The sequence below is a fragment of the Emys orbicularis genome, chromosome 8 (genome assembly GCF_028017835.1).
Source record: "Emys orbicularis isolate rEmyOrb1 chromosome 8, rEmyOrb1.hap1, whole genome shotgun sequence".
Taxonomy (NCBI): Eukaryota; Metazoa; Chordata; order Testudines; family Emydidae; genus Emys; species Emys orbicularis.
Window position 1 is genome coordinate 7751299 of NC_088690.1, and position 18489 is coordinate 7769787.

The 18489-nt window shown below is 49.7% G+C and overlaps 1 protein-coding gene across 1 annotated transcript in view; it reads left to right on the top strand.

The window, feature by feature from the left end:
* The first annotated feature begins 614 nt into the window (after nt 1-614).
* The window catches only part of SLC5A9 (solute carrier family 5 member 9), a 37400-nt gene continuing 19525 nt past the window's right edge, over nt 615-18489 (top strand). Inside the window, exons 1-8 of the mRNA XM_065408864.1 lie at nt 615-734; nt 2148-2219; nt 8750-8854; nt 11095-11259; nt 14038-14143; nt 14937-15017; nt 15824-16029; nt 17196-17331. Coding sequence (XP_065264936.1) covers nt 615-734; nt 2148-2219; nt 8750-8854; nt 11095-11259; nt 14038-14143; nt 14937-15017; nt 15824-16029; nt 17196-17331 — 991 coding nt within the window. The remainder of the gene's footprint in view (nt 735-2147; nt 2220-8749; nt 8855-11094; nt 11260-14037; nt 14144-14936; nt 15018-15823; nt 16030-17195; nt 17332-18489) is intronic.

Below are 18489 nucleotides of genomic sequence, written 5' to 3' on the forward strand. Positions count from 1 at the left end.
CAGAGCCTGCACCCCCGCAAACAACCGCAGCGTGTTTGGGTTTGTGTGATTAGACAATTGGCAGCCCTCATCGGAACAGGCCCTGTACAATTTATTCTATGTATTGTGATGGCACCTCAGAGTGCAGAAAGTTCTCCCCCTGCCCCAATCTAAGTATGTTGTGGGAAGATCTAGTCCCAGCATGTTGTAGGTTCAATTATATTTCCCCAGCCCTTATTCTCGCAGTGATTCCTGTTTGGTACCCATCAAAATAAACGTGATGTCCTAAGTCCATTTATTCATTAATTTGAGGTCTTTCAAGTCCCTTTAATCCTGATTCCCTGAACTGGCTTATCTGAGCCACCTTCCAAACCCTGTGAGGGTTTGCCCGTCCTTAGCTCGGCAGATTACGAGGCAGGGCTGAGATGACTGGCTCAGTACAGGATGCCTATGCATGCTGCAGACTGGGATCTGTCAATTGCCAGTGTGCCAACAGTGTTATCTGCCACCCTGTGTTTCTCGATTTCCCCTCTGACACTCTCCCAACCCTGTTAATTATTAAAGGAGAATAATGAAGGAAAACGTACATCAAAGTCCAGTGTGAGAGAGACACAATCAGCAGTTCATTTGCAGCCATGAGCCAGCCCACCCCGGCCACCACAGAGCCACCTGGACAGAGGAACCTTGCCTTCGAGGTTGTGGACATCATTGTCGTCGTCATCTATTTTGTCTTCGTCCTCGCCGTTGGGATATGGGTGAGTCCAGGAGCTCAGTGATTTGCTTCCATTAGGGGACAGAAGACAGGCAGTGTGTGTAATCAGCTATGGGCCTCTCCTGCGTGCAAAGATATCTGCTTATAATCCGCCTGCTTTTTTATTTGTGCATAGTACTTTCATAGGGCCAGATAGTAGCAGGCTTTGACTGGTATGCTAGGGGGTAGAGAGTAGAAACACTTTCCCCCACACTCCCATGCAGCTCCGATTCCATTCCTTGCAATCCCTAAATAGCACTGAGGGAAGGGTACTGCCGCCAGAATTGCTAAGTATCCCATAATGGACTGGGGAGAAGGGGTGAGGTTCCCCGTGGAATGGCTGCAGAAAGGCGAGCTGGGAGACTTTTCTGGCCTAAGAGGGGGAATGAAGCGAAAAGGACTGAATCGGGCATTGGAAAATTTGGAAAGACGATTATTAGTTGATCCCTATTTTCTTTGACCCAGCAGCCTGTCTGGGGAAGTCGTTTTGTTCTCCTAACATGTGCACTCACTGGGAGGTTGTTAAATGGATTCAGAAGCCCCATCACCCAGTCAGAGGGCAGCTTCTACCCAAGCCAGGCAGCCAACAGACATAGGAATGGGGAGAAGGAAAATGGAAGAGCTAGGCCATCACTCCGCACCCCCAGTCTCCGGTGCCCCATGCATCTGCTGCAAGCATGGATCAAAGCTGCTCCATATTCTGGCTTCCAAGCTGCAGATGAGAGTGCTGCACAAATCAGAGCGGAGCAACAACTCACAGCTGCTTGGTAACTTCTGGGTACAATGTCCTGACAAACCGAGAGGCTTTCCCACTTGCAAAGTAACAACCAGGCCCCCAGCTCAGAAGCCAGAGAGGCTTGTTAGCTCAGGCTAGTGTTAATAATGGGCTAACAGGAAGCACTCCCCTTCTCGCTGGCCAGAAGCGTTGGCTGGGAACATGCTGTATGTTTCTCCCGTGCAATGGGAAGCTCAGGAAGGATTGGTCATCCTAAGGCTCTGTTCTACTCATAGTTCCCCCTAGAATGGGGCAACTCTTCACTGCCCCGGTGCAATCCCATGTGCACACTGTAGTACGCAGTCTGGGGTCTCCGACAAGGTGAGCTCTCTGGCGTCCCAGGAATGGATGGGCTACAGCCCGAGGTTTCACCCCGCTGGACTTGCTGGAGCACAGTGCATTATTTCCCTGTTTTAACTATTGTCGCTGCACCTTGAGCGTCTGCAAAATGGTTTATTGAATCCTCCAGAAAGCACTGGATGACCTGGATACAGGGAGTTAGTCAATTCTAGCAGCAGCTGGGAGGGCAGAACTGGGAGGACTCCCAGCATGTTGCTGGCAGGATGACTGGAGAGCGGGACCATTGTGATGGGCGGGAACCCGTGGGGGGGAAAAGCACTTAATGTTTTTTCTGTTTTTCAGTCATCCATACGGGCAAGTCGGGGGACAGTTGGAGGGTATTTCCTGGCTGGACGGTCCATGACATGGTTGCCAGTAAGTCTGATGCTTCCACTTGTTACTTAAAAATTGGGTTTCAAGCAAATCCAGGTACCTGATAGAAAGGTCTGGGGACAGGCACAGTACCCACCCCACACAGCTCTGCCCAGGAGCCTCAGCCCTGAGCTATCGGGACCCTCAACCACAGAGTATCCTCCCCCCACAGCTCTGCCCAGGAACCTAAGCCCTGAGCTACAGAGACCCCTACCTGGAGGAAAAGGACAGTTCAGTCTCCCTGGTCTTTTCAGTTCTTAGCTTTTTTGTTCAGGTCAGAGGCAACGGGTTACCTGGGGCTGTGGCTTCTATGTTGCAGCCGCACCTGCCCATTCAGAGCTGGATTTAGGTCCTCCCCCTGTTCCCAACTCACTTCACATACAGCTGCAGAACAGCCATGGGAGCATTAAATGACTCAGGTCTGCGCGATGCCGTAAAAATCACGTAGAGACGACAAAGAAAACAATCGTATGGCAAAGCCCTTCGCCTCTACCCTTCCCGGGTGGGGGAAAGGCTACGCTATTAACTGTGTGAGGACTAAAATAAATCTCCGAAATGATTCACGAGAAAGGAATAAAGCTCTTAAAGGGCACGCTTGCGTGGGAGCGAAAGGCACACCTAAAAATAATTTCAACGTTTTAAAAGAATAAAGGTGTCACTGGAATAAATAGCCTTTTCATCCAATTGCAAAATATACAGCTGTATCTCTCTCCAGTGAATCGCTGGTAACGGAATACAGTTTTCAACCAAAAACTTCTTTCTCTGTATACACAGTGCCTATAAATCCTCTAGGCGTCTTCTGTCGGAGAGGCGTACGAATATATAACAACTGTTATTGCTTTAATGTGCTTTGTGCTCCAATTTCTCCCAGGTGACATTTAGGGAAAAGCATAGGGGGTGTTTCCATAACTAGAGCGTGGAAGGTTTAAAAGATGTTGGAAGGAAACTGGCTTTTGCCAGGATCCTTACTCTTCTTATTTTTCATTGCGTCTGGTAGCTGGGCTACTCCAGGAGGTAATATGGCCCAGTGGTTAGAACACATGATTGGGTGCTAGGAGGGCTGGGTTCCAGTCTTGGCTCTCCTACTGATTCACTCTCTGGCAAGTTGTTTAGGTCAAAAGCACCCTCTGAGTTTGCCTGTTTCTGTTTTCCGGGCCCAACTTGAGATTCTTTGGGCTTGATTCTCAGAGGCGCTGAGCCCCACTTGAGTCCGGTTATGACTGTTTTAGCACTGATGCCTAAGGAAACATATGATGCAATATGGGAGGAGGTCTGCTCTGCTGCTGAAGGTGCCATCTTCTGACCACTTGTGATAACCTAAGTATCCCAGCACTCTTTGCAAGAGTTGGGAGGTTAACCCCAGCGTCCCAGCTAAATTCCAGTTTGGGTGGCAACATTCTGTCAACTTCAGGGTTTCAGCTTCGAGCTATAACACCCTAATGGGTTTGGTCTTGAAAGATGGTCTCCAAGGCAGGCCTCTCATGTGATACCACAGCAGCTGAGATCAGCTGAGGTGCCAAGAGCCCCTCCAGTTTAACCAAAAGGTTTGGCCAAACAGCATTTCCAACTAATGACTCCCCAACTTTGGCACTAATCTCCCCTCCTGATCTGACAGAGCCCATATATGTGTACAGTATTTCCATCCCATCGCCAACAGCCTGAAGGTGGAAGAAAAATGGCAAACAACCCAAAGTGAGGCTCCTGAATCCAGATTCAGGCATTTAAATCAATGTGGCCTGCCTTTTTCAGAGACTTCGAGGCCCTGAGGTCCCCATTGACTGAGGTCCCTTCCAACCCTGATATTCTATGATTCTGTGACTGAGGTGAGAGCTTCAGGTACCCTGAAGGTCAAGTCTCATTTATTTAGATGTCTAAACATGGCCTTAGGAGCCTGATGGTAGGGAGCCAGATTTGAAGATTTTGGCCTATAGCTTTTGTTCCCTTTCACCAGTACAAATCAGGAGTAACTCCTCTGAAGTCTGGAGTCCTTTCTGTGTAAAAACCACCCTCAGTGAAGGCAGTCAGGCCTACAGAACCTGCCTTTCCTCTGTCACTGATTCCCCTCCCCCGTAGTGTATCTCCATTGAGTTTGATGATGTTACTCGTGATTTTAAATTAGTGTGTAACACAGGGCATGATCCCTCTCCCACTGAAGTTTTTCTCCATTGACTTTAAGGGAAGCTGGAGTGGGGTCTGAGGATAAACCAGCGGTGGGCAAACTACAGCCCGCCGGCCACATCCGGCCCTCCAGCCGATTTAATCTGGCCCTCGAGTTCCCGCTGGGGAGCAGGGTCTGGGGTTTGCCCTGCTCCAGCCAGGAGCCGGGTCGGGGGCTGCTCCGCACACGCAAGCCGCGGCTCCAGGAAGCAGCAGCGTGTCCCCCCTCTGGCTCCTATGTTTAGGGGCATCTAGGGGGCTCCGCACGCTGCCTCCGCCCCAAACACCGCCCCCGCAGCTCCCATTGGCCGGGAACTGGGCCAATGGGAGCTTCCGGGACGGCACCTGTGGATGGGACAGTGTGCAGAGCTGCCTGGCCGCGCCTCCGCATAGGAGCCGGAGGGGGACATGCCGCTGCTTCTGGGAGTTGCTTGGGATAAGCGTCACCCGGACCCTGCACCCCTGACCCCCTGCCATGCCCCCAACCCCCTGCCCCAGCCCTGATCCCCCTCCTGCGCCCTGAATTCCTCATCCCCAGCCCCGCCCCAGAGCCTGCACCCCCAGCCAGAGCCCTCTCCTGCCCCTGAACTCCTCATTTCTGGCCTGACCCCAGAGCCCACACCCCCAGCCAGAGCCCTCCCCTCCTACCCCAGCCCTGATTCCCCTCACCCCCTCCAAACCCCTTGGTCCCAACCTGGAGCACCCTCCTACACCCCAAATCCCTCATCCCCAGCCCCACCCCAGAGCCCGCACCTCTAGCCAGAGCCCTCATCCCATCCTGCACCCGAACCCCAATTTCATGAGCATTCATGACCCACCATTCAATTTCCATACCCAGATGTGGCCCTCGGGCCAAAAAGTTTGCCCACCCCTGGGATAAGCTATAGACCCGTAGGGTAAATACAATGGTGACAAGGGTCAAATGGGCACCCTCCCCATGGTCTCGTGATGGGCTGTGGAACCGCAGACAACTATTTCCATGGCTTCAGGATTATTTTTCTTGGCGTGTCTGTGTCTTCCTGTGAGTTGGACACAGACACTACCAGAATAAATAATAAGGCCACTGTCTCACTGCTCTACAGCTTCTGTGTTTCTTACATCTGTGTCCGATACAGTCGGATGTGTGTATTAGAGAAGGTATTTACATTTCTTGGGAGTCAATATATTTACTCAAGATATGATTTCACATTACCCCAGTCAGCCTTTTAATCAGCAGTTTACTATATGGAGAAGTAGGGCTGGTAGCAGTGTTAATTCTGGCCACAGCTTCCGGCTTCATGCAATATTAATATTTTAACTTTCTCAGAAGGTGAGAAGCAGGTCAAACTCCATTACTCTTTGCTCAGAGCTCAGCAGTGGCATATTAGGAATCTGCTGTTCAGACAAGGTGTGGTTGGAAAGCAAACTTTCGGTGGGAGGGAAGCCAAAGCATTGGTAACGCATGGCCAGATTTATCCCTGGTGTATCTCCATTGATGTCAGTGGCCACCTGGGATGAATGTGGCCTGTGTAGAGGTATGGCAAAGCTTTGTCCGAGAGGAGAGTGATAGTTAAAACCAGAGGTGCTTTATCCTATGGGAACAGCACTGTACCTTGTTTTCATCTAGTTAAGGGATCACTGGACCACGCTGGGGGCGGTGTTAAAATTAACCCGAGGTGTTAGCATTTTCCAGACTGCAGCAGGTTTCCATCTATATGTGTTTGAACCCACATTTATGCATGGGTTGCAGCCTTCCCAGGCTCACACGTTCTTTAAGATACATGCAACATTCTTTCCATGCAAGTGTTTCTTGAACAGCTCAAGGTCCAGGCTTGGAGTGTAAATATTTGCCTATAGAAAGGCACTGGATTCTCTCAGGTTATAAATGCAAAAGTCCTTGTTTTCGTTTTGCACATCTTCACTTCCTGGCTACCCCAGAGGGAATACTGGCATGATAACTACTCGGGGGCAATTGTCCCCATTGAAATCAGGGGGAGTTTTGCCATTCACTTCGGTGTAGACAGGATGTCACCTCCATTCCTACTTGGTCAGAAGTCAATTGGAGTTTTCCTGAGGAAAAACTAAGGCCCAGATGATCCTCAGCTGCCCCATAGATGCAGGGCACACTCTGGTTGAGGCTCTCCATCATTCCTTCAGCCACCTCCCTGGTGCCATCTCCTCCCTACCCCCATCCTAGACCCTGCAATGGCCTCTGCATGGGCTTGGGGGCCATGCAGGGACAGGGTGGAGATGGAGGGGACCCGTGGGGAGGTTACACATAATTTCATCCCTCCAGCCCCTTGGAGTTTAAGGCTGAAGCTGTGTCATCTTCTTGGCATGGTTCCCTCTGGGGCACAATGGGGACTCTCTGTTCTGTCAGCTCCGATAGAGCCATGTGGCCAGGAAGCCGGGCTGGGGCACCAGGGCCAATGCAGAGGCATCCCAGCTGAGGGAGTGCCAGGTTTGGGGACAGGCCTTCGCAGTCTGTTGGAGGGGATAAGGGTAGAGGGAAGAGAAATGCTGTGGGAGGTGGGGTTTCTGTGAGGGGATCCTCACAGAGATTTCCTCCCTCACAATCCACTGCGAGGATCTGACTGTGGCAGGGGGATCTGGGCCTGTAAGGGCATCAGGATTTGGCCCACTGGGAGAAAGGGGGTTGGTTTCACAGTATTTCCAGGGGAAAGTGCAAAGTCCCTGCAGCCCCTGATTTTGTGAGATTCTCATAGCAGGGAGATTTGAATAAGCTGTGACCGCAAGCACCTCCCTTTTCACACCGTGTATCAGAGCCTCCTGAGTTTCACCGATCTTCGTAAAACATGAGCCTTTCTGCTAACCAAGGGTTACGAAAGGAACAGAGCTTAAAGGAGCCCTAGGGACACGGCGTCTGCTGTCACCAGCCAGCAGAGGCGTAGCGAGCGCCCTCCGACCGGAGGGGGCCCCGCAAGGAAGGGGGCCCCTAAAAGTGGCAAAATAAATACCGCATTCCAGTTTCTGCATTGTAAGGGGCCCCGCCCGGACATATGTTCGGAGGGGGCCACGTTCTTTGTTGCTACGGCCCTGCCAGCCAGGGCCCCGGCTGCGAAGGATTGTTTGATTTGCACAACCTCTGCTGAATGGACATTTTTATAACTGCCCCTCAGGTTATCTTGCTGACCGCCCAGGGAGCTCGAGCGGTGCTGCCCTGCAGATGTGGTATCAGCCCACCACCTGCTAACCTGACGGGCACTCACAAACGTGGGCCTTAGTTCTGCATCCATCACTCCCGCTGGGTTGCATTTTGATGGGGCACCTCGCGAATAAGGGGAGCAGAGTCATGCCCCGAGCACAGAGCATGAGGAGTGATCACATGAGGATACATGGCACATGATGCATTTATGTCACACTTTGAAGCTGAAAGCGCTTTACAAACCAGCAGCTAAACTCTGATCACACGAGGAGGTGGCCTTCCCTCCCTGTAGGGCATCTCAGACACGGCCATGGCGCCAGCCTGTTCCCCAGACATTGCAACTAGCCCTTCTGCTAGTCTGGGAGGCGGGATCTGCACAGGGGGGCGGGGACTGAATAGGCCAAGGGAGAAGTAGGTGGAGCTTAAGGATGCAAATTGCTCTCACACACGCACCTCTCCCACCCCGAGCTTGCAGACCTTATCCAGAAAACATGCCACCACCTGGAGCTGCACCTTCCTTGGGGTCTCTGCTGTGGTTGGGGATCCCCCTTTAGAGGTGGCCCGGGGACACCCCTGTTAACACAACTCCATCGCACCCACTTTGTTGGGGTGGCACATAGGGCAGCAGCTGCAGTGGAAGAAGGGGATCTCCAGTGAGATGGATCCCGAGGGAGCAGCGGCGTCTGGGGCGGGTCCCGCAGCCTGCATCGATACTCTGGGGGCAAAGCAATAAATGCGTGGGGAGATTCCTCGCACGTCATGGAATACCCGTAGATTGGAATAAGCCATAAAGAGGCTCCACAATAATTTACATGTTTACAATACATAAACTTAAAAGGAAACAAGTGCTTGTTTCAAACAGGCCCCATCCTGAATCTGTGCTCAGAGCGTATCCATCTGTTTACCTATGTAACTGCTATGGTATCTCTCACTGGCGTATCTGAGCTCCTCAGAATTCATGAAGACCACTCCGCAGCGGTGTCTGTCGAAGGGAAAACTCCCACTGAAGTCAATGACTGAATGAAAACTGACCGGATGAGGGCCAGCACCAGGGGGCAGACTCACATAGGTTAGATTACTTTAATAAGTCAAAGCACCGTAGTTTAAAAAAAATCCATCAGACAACAGCCTCGGATGTGACAGCAGGCCAGGCCAAAGGGAAGTGCTTTATGTTGCTTAGAAACCACTTGCAATGACTCTCTGCATCCTCTGCCTGTGCTGTGTGTTTCAGATTGGAGCCTCCCTGATGTCAAGCAACGTGGGCAGCGGCTTGTTCATCGGCCTTGCCGGCACAGGAGCAGCTGGGGGCCTCGCCGTCGGGGGCTTTGAGTGGAATGTAAGAATCCAGGCTGCCCTGGAGTTACAGTTTACAAGGGGACGGGGTGTGGGTTCCATGAATCAGTTATTAACAGTATTGTCAACCCCCCAGTGCTCACAACTCCTGAATCAGGCCCCCTCAAAATCACGAGATTGTCTTGAAAATCATGAGATTTAAAATATGTCAATGTGGTGGTTCTTTTTCTTTACCTGCTGCTTACTGAACCTTCAGGGAGCTCCCAGGTCACATTTTTAGGCTGTGCTCTGCAGCCATGAAGGTTAGAAACTATGTTTTTAGAAAATAAAAGTTGAGATTCCCACATAGTAACAGGATTCCAGGATCTGGGGCTTTAGGGAAAACAACACATCTCGGAAAAGTAGGGTTGCCAACATTGTATTTCAAAATAAGTGTTCTTAGCACCCACTCCCCACCCTTCCTCCTGATATTATTATTTTATTATAATTAATAATAAGCAGTACTTGCTTACATTTGCCAGGGGTATTTATTCCTGCTTTTTGCAGCACTCAGCAACTCCTGATCTTGTTGTATAGAGATGAAAAAATAAGGGGCATCCCTTGTAATAAGGTAGTAGTTCTCAACCAGGGGTCCAGGGGCCCCTGGGGGGCCATGAGCAGGTTTTAAGGGGCTGCCAAGCAGGGCCGGTATTAGACTCACTGGGGCCCAGGGCAGAAAGCGAAAGCCCCACCATGCAGGGCTGAAGTCTGAGGCCCCTCAAAGCCTGAGCATCTTAGTTTCATGGGGTCCCCTGTGGTGTGGGGCCCCAGGCAATTGGCCTGCTTGCTAACCCAGAACACCGGCCCTGGCTTGTATATGCAGAAAAACAGTTGTGGCACAGGTGGGCTGTGGAATTTTTATAGCATGTTGGGGGGGCCTCAGAAAGAAAAAGGTTGTGAACCCCTGTAATAAGGGACTGTGGGCAACCCTACACACAAGACTCACCATAAAGCCACAAGAGCTAGCAACACTGTAATAACATTTCAGGTTCCAAAATGTGTGTTTCTGTGTTCAACAACTTGGTGTGAATTGGGGCCTATTGAAATCCATTGGAGGTTAGCCGCTGACCCTTCTAAGAGCATGAACACTAGGTGTAGCACATACAACTCAAGAGGAATTACTAGGTACGCTGGCTAGAAGTGAGTCTGGTGTTAGTTTTCCTGCAATACACATCCATTAGATAACTCAAAATCTCTGCTGTTCCATTCCAAGACCTCCCTTGAGTGGAGCCTGGTAATGGTGCCAATTTATCCCCAAGGGGCACATAGGAATCCACCCAAGATCAATTTTCTTGCATATATTTTCACTGCAGCTGGTATTTTTGGGAGTTGAGATTTGGGTCCCGTTGCCAGTTCCAATTTGCACTAACAAGCCCTTTCAGCAGAACATGGAGCCTACGTGCAGCCCGTGCGCCATCGGACATATTGATATATTTTGATGATCATGGAGAGCAAACGTGACTCCACTAGTTTTAACATCTCCATTTTGGCCTGGGCTGGATTTTGGAGCAGCAGAGTGTGATGGGAGAGAGAACTTTAAACTCCCAAAAGACACTTCATGCAAAACCAACGATCCATTTCATTTACCATGTGCGGTGCAAATCCAGTTCAATCACACAGGAAGTTGTCCAAAAGTCCATCAGAGTCTTCCTGTTGCTTCTATTTCTGCTGCTCAGAGAGATTCTGTTCATTCAGCATCCTCGTCTGCTAACCTAGTCATACTGTCCTGCAAAAATCATGAGATGCTCAAAGGCTTCTCCGGAGCCAAGAGCCTGAAGGTCAGTTAGACCTTGCTCCTCAAAGGTACTTGGCTCCTAACTTCCTGGGCCTTAGAACCTTGGCATGAGTAGCAATGCCGCTGGTACCAAAGGTCACCAAATACTACATCTCCTTTTATAGACCTAGTGCAATGAAGTGGAATCTTGCCAAGGAGGCAAGGAAGTGGAACAGGATCTGACATCCTATAAAAAAGAGAGAGATGCGAGATCTCCAAAGGCTTGTCACTGTACTAACAGCAGTGTTCATCCTGTTCTCATTCACCCATCTACCACCTTGTCTTCCAACCATAAACCCCAAGTCCCAGGATTTTCCTGTCTGTATGGCAGAGCAATACTTTGCTTTAGAGATGCCACATTCCCACGCTGTCTGATACTGCCCATGGCATGTACAGAGAATTTGCATGGTGCAGAGTCTATCACATGTTTTTAATTATGGCCTTTTCTTTTCCTTCCTCCCCATTTCCAGGCTACCTGGGCGCTGCTGGCCCTTGGCTGGATTTTTGTGCCTGTTTACATTGCTGCAGGAGTTGTCACAATGCCCGAGTACCTGAAGAAGAGATTTGGAGGACAGAGGATTCAAATCTACATGTCCGTACTGTCCCTCATTCTCTATATATTCACCAAGATATCGGTATGTATCCCACTGGAAAGCAACATTGTGTCTACAGCAAGCTGGCTTCATAGACAGAGTAATCACTCTGTGAGCCTTACAGTAATGTTACAAATAATTAAGGAACATATTATGCACCATAAATGCCCTCTTGCAACCCCGTACTCTTCCCCATACATCAGACAAGATCCTCAGCTGGTGTAAATTGGCTTAGCTCCATTGACTTCCATGGACACCATCTCAGGATCTGATCCATTGCATCTCGTGTTGATTAAATTCTTTGCAAAAATAATCTTAGCATAATAGCATTTCTATGATTATTTTCTTTATTGAAATTTCTAATTTTAAGAATTGTATTGTAAGGAAACAACTAGCGTTATCTCTAGTCCCTCCACCTTCACGAATTGCTTCTATTGTTTCAATCTGTAAGATGAACGGGAAATGTATACCACCTTAAGGCACAGCACAGCACAGTGTTCTTAAAGCATTTTTAGTCGCAAGCCAGTAGCATTATATGGCACATGAAGCAATGTCAGCTTCTGATCATTTGAATGCTGCAAAGAAAGGAGCATATTCTCTGCTCAGCGCATTAACAGGAGTTACCTGTGCACCCGGAAGGAGGATTATAGTGCAAAGTCTTAGGCACAGGAGATATTCATTACCCAGGGGACTAGCTAGTTCAAGGGACTGGTCATAGAATCATAGAATATCAGGGTTGGAAGGGACCTCAAGATATCATCTAGTCCAATCCCCTGCTCAAAGCAGGACCAAACCCCAACTAAATCATCCCAGCCAGGGCTTTGTCAAGCCTGACCTTAAAACCTCTAAGGAAGGAGATTCCACCACCTCCCTAGGTAACCCATTCCAGTGCTTCACCACCCTCCCAGTGAAAAAGTTTTTCCTAATATCCAACCTAAACCTCCCCCACTGCGACTTGGTAATGGGAACTACAGTTTTTTGTCTCTAAGCCAAAGTTTACTTCCAGCCCACATCTGTAGTGACTAAGGCCTGGATCCTCACAGATCCTTCCGCCAGTGGAAGTTTGGAGCCTAAATACCTTTGAGGATCTGGGCCCAAATGCCCTTCTGGCATGATGACTTCTGGTCAGCTTCTGTGAGAGGCGTTGCTGGCACAGGAGGGTACCAGATATTGGGAGGGAGGGAGCCTGCAGCTACTCCAGACTCATCACAGCTATACGGTGGCTTTTGGGGAAGCAGTATTTTTCAATGCCTTTCGGTTCAGTGGTCTGTGCTTAGTATTCACTGCTTATTCTCAGCGACCTCTCTGCTAAGGCTAATTCATACGCGTCTGACAGGTGTGTCTGGTTTAGCTTATTGGCCTCGGAGGTGTTTTCTCTAAGGTAACACCTTTGTTTTCAGAGTGCTTATTTAATGGCTGGCTCGACAGCAGGAGGTTTGGTTATGAGGGGGATTTTTCACGCCGCAGTTCCTGCTGGAAAGTAGGTTAATAACTTTGCTGCTCAGTTTCATAATCCTCCTGCTTGCCAGGAAGAGCGGCGAGCTGAGTGAGTGATGGGGTCAAAGTGTGTGGATGCACACTCTTTATATTTCCTGCTGGGAAGACAAAGCTCATATCCATTATGTACAGGAGGCTCTTCACTTCCCCCCCGCCCCCCTGCCACTTTGTGTATCTGGGGGCTGTAAAGATCACGAGGGCTAATGGAAGCTGGATTTTAGGGAGATGATTTGGGGGCAGAGAGGAACACGCTCTTTACCACTCCATTCTGTCTCGCTTTCCCATGGACGGCGTCTGCATCTTTCCACATCCCAGGTTTACAGATTTCTTTTGGGTTTATTAATACAGAACAAAACCTCCCCACTTGTTATGTGCCACCTTCTGTATTTACAATGGGTGCATCTCAATTTTAATGCTGCTTTTTTTCCAATCTGGCCTCGTTTACTATCCCCCTCCTCAAAGTGAGACCCAGGGAGCTTCTGCAGCTCTAGGTCAGATCTCCAACCTGCATAAATAGGCCTAATGTTATTGAAGTTGTTAGAGCAATCCTGATCGACACCAGTGAGGAGCTGGCTAGGGTCCATTTTCAGATAGATAGGTTGAAGCACAAGACATTGGCCACTCACTCATAGTCTTTCCAGCTGATAGTCCATCACTCTGACCATTAGACCATGTAGTCTCCCACGCCCAGGGTGATACCAGATGTTCTGTTTTAACAGATGCCAATGACCCCACCTACTAGAAAAGTGAGCTCGGACTAACCATTCACAACACCCACAGTGCTTGGGACCCTCCCTTGTTTCCCAGTGACTCATGCTCTTGTCTGTGCATTCATCTGGTTCCCCTTTCCAATGTCAGGAGCCTTTTCCTGCTGAGAGAGTTCTGACCCTGTCTGAATGAGGTGCCGATCACTTACATCCCTGACAGGCTGCTCTAAGTTGTGCTGTAATGGCTTCTGTGAGCTACTGCAGGGATATAGAGTTGCTGAGGGACAGGCCTACCTGATCTCACCCCGGAAGGCCCCCCCACGCTAGGGGTATTAACCTGATGGGGAGGGTTTATGCGTCTCTGGGGCCTGGCACACAGAGCCACAGTGCAACACCGAATCAGGCTCCATGCTCTCCACAGCTCAGTGCACCTTTTTGATCCTATTGTGTCTGTCCTTTTCCCCTCTGTCTCCCCCTCCCTCACTTTCATAGCATCCTCCATTCTGGTTGCCCATCTAATGGGTTTTGAGCCTTCCGGTGGGCTGGAGATTATGTCAGAGAAGTGCTAATAAATTCAACCCACTAGAGACTCAAATTCTCCTTGCTCTTATTCCAGACAGATATTTTCTCTGGAGCGCTGTTCATCCAAGTCTCCCTGGGCTGGAACCTTTACCTGTCCACCGTGATCTTGCTAGCAGTGACAGCTGTCTACACTATAGCTGGTAATGATACTATCTTAAAAGCAGCACACTAATCTGGAGTCTGACAAAGACTCACTTCCCGCAATGCATTTTACTTCTCTGCATTCCGGGCCCAATCCAAAGCTCATTGAAGTTAATGGAAAGAATTCCATTGACTTTGAGCTTCGGATCAGGCTCCCTAGTAATGGAGCGTCTGAGCAAAATACAAGGTGGGACAGATAGTTAAGCATAAGGGTTTCACACATGCTGTAGGACATTTTGAGTGGCCCATTCCATAATGCAATCTACTTCTCTGGTAGAGTGTCCTTGTTTAGAGAAGGTGGTTTAAGCATGTTTTGGTGTATATCCTGGATTTTCTCCTCAGAGCAAATTCGGTGATAGCTGAGTGCCTGGCTGTAGACAACAGATTGATTGGCTTGTCTGGGGTGGTTGCTGGATCTGTGGAGGTAACTGTGGGGATCTGTGGGGTTTTGGTATATAGTCTTTTGTAGGGTTCCATTTTTGACTAAACATGGACTTAACAGAGAGACTAGTTTTATGGCTTTTTACAACAATTTGTAACACACCCTACTGCCTGCTAACCCTTAACTGCCCACTTCATTTTAAGCGGTCTCCTACAGCACGTGTGAAACCTTTATGCTTAACAATCCGTCCCACCTTGTATTTAGCTTGGACACTCTGGTTACCTTCTCCAGACCTGAGGAAGAGCTCTGTGAACCTCGAAAGCTTGTCCCTTCCGCCAACAGAAGTTGGCTGGATATTACCTCACCCATTTGGCTCTCTCTTACTCTGTGGTTTGCCGTTCTCCCTACAGGTGGTTTAACCGCTGTGATGTACACAGATGTGCTGCAGACTGTGATCATGGTACTCGGGGCTTCGGTTCTCGCCTTTATAGGTAAGAGGAACAAGGGACTGTGTTACCTACAATCTGAGTCAAACAAGGAGCTAGGCCCTATGGAGCATTTCCCCCCCTCTTTCAACAGAGGCCCATAATTTAATATTAATAACAGGATTCACAGCCACATTTGGCACCTGTCCCCATAAACCAAGCTAGCTCCCCTCTTCCTTGTTTATTCCAAAGTGCTTATTTTAGTTGTGCAAGGTGTTGAACGCCTTTTGCTCCCTTTGGGAGTTGACGGAGCCGCTTGCTGGATCAGATCCTCTGAGTCAAACTCTGCTCTTGTGCCCGTAACTCCTTTGAGTTTCAGCCGCCTCTACTGCTTTCCTCCAGTGGAGTTACTCTGGATTTACAAGAGAATCATTGGGAACAAAAACGGACCCTTAGTACTTTGCTTTAAGCCTGCCTGCCAAACAGTAACCCAAATGCTGCCTCCTCTGGTTTCATGTTTTCCTGATGAGGCTCTTCCAGAGGGTTTTGATCAGCGACTCTGGGTTCTAGGGGCACTTTCTTGCCAGTCTGGGTAATGATGCCACTGCTAAGGGAATTCGGTGGTGCTGGTGCTGTCTCCACCAGAATGCACTGCTGGGTGCAGAATTCCCCAGATCCCATTAGCATCCCAGCGTTTCTGGGTGCAATCCTGCTACCCCCACCACACACACCAACTGGGCCACCAAAATCTAGGTTTGAGGACAGCAAGGAAGAGAGGAGGGGGGAAAAAAGCAAGAAGGAGCGAGGACAAGATGGATGAATGACCTCGTAGCAGGGCATCAAACCTAAACCACTGGCTGCTTCCTTCTCAGGGTTTGAAAAAGTCGGCTGGTTTGAAGGACTTAAAGAGAAATACAGCACCATGATACCCAGTGTCATAGTCCCAAACACCACCTGTCACCTCCCACGCGCTGACGCCTTCCACATGCTCAGGAACCCTGTCACTGGGGACATTCCTTGGCCTGGGCTTATCTTCGGCCTCTCTGTGCTGGCTACTTGGTGTTGGTGCACTGATCAGGTAAAGTAAGTCTCTTTTTTCTCTTTCTCTCTCTCCCCTTCCGCCTTTTATCCCAGTATCGTCCTTTCCAGGCTGCTGCACTGTTCGCAGAGTCACTGGAATGATGAATGTGTGTGTCCGTCTGTCTGTCTTTGGGGGGCCACCGCCTCTGCTGACTAGAATAGACCAGACCTGCTCATTCTTTCCACAGCTCCTGTTGCAGTTCAATGCTTCTGAGTATTGGGAGTGGGGGGCTTGTTTTGATGGTGGGGAGCAGCAGGGTGTGATGTTTTCAGCTGGCTGGTGAGCAAGTGGGGTCTCTTTATGGAGGTAGGCAGTAAAAGCCTCATTCTGAAAGCCAGGAGGTCTGTGTTCTGTTCCCGGCTCCGCCAATGATATGGCACATGACTCTGTGCAAGTCACTTAAATCTCATCTATGACCCACTTTTTTTAAATTCCTGCGCACAAGGTGCGGCAGAAGCCCGAAGTATTGCGCAGCGGCAGATCACCACCAACGTGCAGTCCTTCATCTGTTCACGAACTAGGAGCCTTGTGTGAAATGTACTGAGCAAATCATAGAATATAGAATATCAGGGTTGGAAGGGACCTCAGGAGGTCATCTAGTCCAGCCCCCTGCTCAAAGCAGGACCAATTCCCAACTAAATCATCCCAGCCAGGGCTTTGTCAAGCCTGACCTTAATACTAAATACAAAAACCTAGGGTGGGCTCAGAGCACAGAGAAATGGGCCCTTCTTTAGACAGCCCGGCTCTCAGTGTTCAAAGGTGGGAAATTCAGATCTGCTCACCGCAATTCAGTGTGGGATTTTTAACAAAATGACGTGTTCTTTTTCACGCCCTACTCTGAGCTCTTGTCTCATGGTGCTGAGTGCATTGTTGAGCAGCGGCTGCGTTTCACCCTAGAGGTGGCTGCATTGCAGTGGCGGGTGAAGTGATGCCGGTAAAGGGCAAGGGAAAATTTCCTCGCTGCAATCAGACCCTCGCTGGTGTCAGCAACAGTGAACCATGCAACAGAGATCTGCAGAGCAGATCAGAGAGGAGAATGTTATCATAGGCTTGCAAAGTGCTTTGGGATCCGTCGAGATGAAAGTATCCTGCATTAGATGATGAGTCTGTTTTCTCTCTGCAGGGTTTTCTTTTAACTCTTTCCATTTTTATACTGACTGCAGGTTATAGTGCAAAGGTCTCTCTCTGCCAAGAACCTCTCCCATGCCAAGGGTGGATCGGTGCTGGCGGGTTATTTGAAAATGCTCTCTATGTTTTTCATTGTCATGCCTGGTATGATCAGCAGAGCTCTTTACCCAGGTAAGCTGTTGTTCCTTACAGTTGGACTGTTCGTGGATTGCGAATACAATTTCCTTGTGTCGGTGCAGACCTGCCAGAGCTCAGCAGTCTTGCCCCAGGGTTTATCTCCATACAGTGCTATTGGCAATTCAAATGGAGCTTCCCAGCCCCTGACTCCACTTCCAGGTTTGGGGTGCTGCTTTAGGACATCTGTGGCAGAAGCCACTGGGACAGTTGCATGGGACAGGTGTCAGAATATCATCTTGTGGACACTGCATGTATCTAATAGGAGACAAAAGGGAGTAGGCTAGAGAGAAACATGGAGACATAGAGTATGTTTAGACTGCACCCTAAGCCCAGGCTCTGACTCAGGTTTGAGACCAACTTTCCCTTCCATCCACACACAAATCTGTCTGACTCAGGTCAGCAAGTACTCAGGACCCGGGTCCTATAAACCTCCTAGGGGGGTGGATCAGAGCCCAAATCCTACTGTGACTTGGGTCCTAGCCCTGTCATTTTGCAGTGTGGAGGCAGGTCAAGCCGCAAACCCAGGCCAGAAGGTCTGCATAGTGCCGTATGGACGTGTCAGCACATCCAGCAACGGTAAGCCCAGGTTTACAATGCAGTGTGGGTGCTCTAGCACAGGCTTGGAAACGCAGAGTCCACAAGCCCAGGTCCCACCGACCTAAGTTTACAGGGCAGTGTAGACAGACCCATACAGACTTTAGGGGCGGGTCTTTTGAGTCAGACATGGAATCCTGTTTGTTCCGTTAGGACGCTGATGTAATAGTAAAAGTATTTCACCTGAGACACCCCTCTTCCCCCTGCTTTGTCATGGGATCTGCACGGTAGGCAACTGCCAGGCTGAGATTCTGTTTGTGGAAAGAAGCAAGATCTCCCCTCATCTCCGCCACCCAGAGCAAGCTGTGTTAGACCCAGCTGAGTCCTCAGATTCTCACTGTTGCTTCGGATCGGATTGCTGTGAATGCACTAAGTGCAGGGGGAGCCAAGCAGGGCTGTAGTGCTTGTTTCCTCTGTCCCCCTCCAATGATGGCTGGGCCACACAGAGAGATGGGTGAGCCTGCTGCAGCCTTAGCTAATGGCGCCAGCTCTTTTAGCATAGGCAGTCAAGACTCATGCGTTTAGAACCAGAGGTCCCAGGTTCAATCCCAGCTGCCA